The following is a 2,644-nucleotide window of genomic DNA, read 5'->3' as shown; positions in this document are numbered from 1 at the left end:
GGTGGCCGCCCCCGGCTGCTGCCAGTCGTCCTTGCCATCACCCTACGGACATGGTCCCTCGCCTCCATGCCAGGCACCGGCCTGGCTTCGGACACACTTCACACCACTTCTCACCCCAAAGCCTCCTCACACCTCACCTGGTTTGACTTCTTTGTCCTCCCCCTTCCCTGGGCTGCTGTTCAACTCCGAGTTCTCCAGAGGCTTCTCTTTCTCTTGAACGCCCTCATCTGCAGAAGGGAACAGGACTATGAGAAAAGCTTGACGCGCAAAATGCACTTCAGGAAACAACTCACTTGTCCAGACAGACTCCCTTTAGGGGTAAAGTGATCATATTGTTTGTACATTCCAGGCGTTTGAAAAACTTCTAACAGAATATTCTTCTGTGGTTTACCAAGAAAACATATTTAGTTTTCCCTCTGCCTTGAGACATCTGGAGGAAGGCATTGCTAGGAACAGAAAACGCCTCCCAAACTGAGCACTTCTCGTAATTTACAACCTGGAGCTGTTGTTTTTCCAGGAATTGCTACAGGGCCTTATGACATCCAGGTTTCCCACTGCGATGGGGAGAAGAGAAAGACCCAAACAAGGTGCAAGCACGGAGGGAAGGCTCGCCTGTCAGGAGCGCCGGCGCATCTGAGACTGGTAGGGTGCACACCCCAGCATCCACACAGCTTCACCTGTGGAAATTCTCCAGCACAAACCGATGCCGCTGCTGCATGTCACAGCCCCACAGAAGACCCACCCATGGCCGAGAGGGGAGCCCACGCATGGGGATCATGCTCATCCGAGCCACAGGGACTCGCCTTTCACCAGGGGCTCAGGAGAAGGCTCAGCCTTTTCACTCTCCTCTGGCTTCTCTCCTCTCGGCTGCTCCCTGCTGTCGCAGCTTTCTGGGTGCTCTTCGCTCTCCACCCTCTCGACACTCGCAGGCACCTTAAGATAAAGCGCCCACACCAGATCAGCCCAGCCTCGGCCCTTCCTCAGGGAGCACTCCGAGTTTCCGGGCAGGCCAGGAGAAGGCCTCCCAGAGGAGATGCTGAAAGAAACCAGCCTACCCGGCTGTCAGACACCTTCCTGGACTTCTGCTCTGCTGGGTCCTTTTCCTCCTGGAACCCGAGCTGCATTTCTATTTTGTCTGTAGCAACAGCAAAGCAAGGAAGCTATTGAATGGGGTCCCCGGAGGCCGCGCATGCTTCCAGGGTAGGCAGACACCTGTGAGACCTTCTGGTGTCCTGGCCCATCTCCCTTCCCAAGCCAAACCCCAGCCACAATTCCCCGGCAGCCTGTAGGCACACCTACCTGCAAAGGCCACAGGTCCTGTGTGCATATGTGCTGGGCTGGCTGGGATGGGGGTGTTGGGACCTGAAGACACAATCTCACTGGACTTCTTGCTCTCCGGGCCCTCGAGAATCAGATCTGGGGTGCTGTACTTCCCGTTGACGTGCTCAAACTCCTGGACCTGGGGCAGACAGATACCATCGAGTCAAACACAGCGCAGACATTTCCAGCCCGGTGCTGCAGAGCCGGCACGTTCAGGCTGCTTCACTGCAGATTCACGAAGTGGTGGAATCGCTCCACCCACCCTGCCAGAGACATTTGATGCTACAGCTCTGAGACCCACAAGTGTCCCACTCAACTTCTCTTTTTTGCCAGACTATTAAATACCTGCTCCTCCTACGTCCCCCCAGGGAAAAGAGCGGCAGGGTTTGAAAGGCGGTTTGCATTACCGTCACCTATACATTTATGACAAAAATGGACGTGCACAGCGCCTGGGAGATTCAGCAGGGGATCTCTGGCGAGAGGCATTCAGCGGCCAATGAAAGCCACAAGTCTCCAGAACGGACCTGAAAGGGCACATCTAAAAATTTTGCTCACTCACCTTCTTCCTTACTAGTGACATGACTCCTATCCGAGTCAGCACATGCTGGCGTGACAGCCCTTCCCGGGGAACACCATCCGCAAAGGTTTCGGCACCATCCGCCCCAGGTTCACACAAATGTCTCATGAAGAGAGAGACGTACGCCCTGCGGAAGGAAAGCCAGACCTCAGGCCAGCTCGCCCACCGACTCTCTGCTGAGCCAAGCACCCACACCATCCGCTTTCACCCGTGGGCGAGGGCAGAGTCTGATGCCCAGGCTAAGATTTAGCCTATCATAAAGAGAACAGCAGCCCTCTCAACAGAAGAGGCATTGCCTCCCCACAAAGAAACCGCGGGGAGGGTGTGCAGGCACTTGGGCTACTGCTGCCCAGCTGGCTTTGTGGCAGCGCAGCCTCTGCCTTGCCCGGGGCAGCACGGCCAAGATGGAGACACGGCAAGACAGGAGGGTGATCAGAGTTCATCCTGAAGGCGCCAGCGAAGCGCTCGCCGTGATCGACCAGAGCCCAGAACAGACCCCCGCCCCCTGCCCGGGCCCCTCATACCTGAACTCCTTCTCACTCTTCCCTCGCAGATCCCGGACCAGCCAGTGAGAGTTGAAGGCGTCCTGGGGTGGCATGCCCCAGCGCATGATAGCGTTCAGGAAAGCCTTGCGCTGGCGGGCATTGAAGCCGAGAACCTGCAGGGAGCAGAGGTGTTGCTGGGATCGCAACAGGGTCTCGGAAGCACGTGGCACACCTCACAGCCTTGCGGCTGTTACAGGCATGC

General features: G+C 56.8%; 1 protein-coding gene across 1 annotated transcript in view; it reads right to left on the bottom strand.

The window, feature by feature from the left end:
• The window catches only part of CHD5 (chromodomain helicase DNA binding protein 5), a gene marked incomplete at both ends in the record, with an annotated part of 28,690 nt that overhangs the window by 1,073 nt on the left and 24,973 nt on the right, over positions 1–2,644 (bottom strand). The window contains 6 exons of the mRNA XM_010296763.1: positions 138–227; positions 804–933; positions 1,056–1,135; positions 1,300–1,459; positions 1,880–2,024; positions 2,422–2,555. Coding sequence (XP_010295065.1) covers positions 138–227; positions 804–933; positions 1,056–1,135; positions 1,300–1,459; positions 1,880–2,024; positions 2,422–2,555 — 739 coding nt within the window. The remainder of the gene's footprint in view (positions 1–137; positions 228–803; positions 934–1,055; positions 1,136–1,299; positions 1,460–1,879; positions 2,025–2,421; positions 2,556–2,644) is intronic.

The sequence above is a fragment of the Phaethon lepturus genome, unplaced genomic scaffold, assembly GCF_000687285.1.
Source record: "Phaethon lepturus isolate BGI_N335 unplaced genomic scaffold, ASM68728v1 scaffold13641, whole genome shotgun sequence".
NCBI lineage: Eukaryota > Metazoa > Chordata > Aves > Phaethontiformes > Phaethontidae > Phaethon > Phaethon lepturus.
Note: the sequence above shows the minus strand (reverse complement) of the source record. Positions and strands in the feature narration are given on the sequence as shown.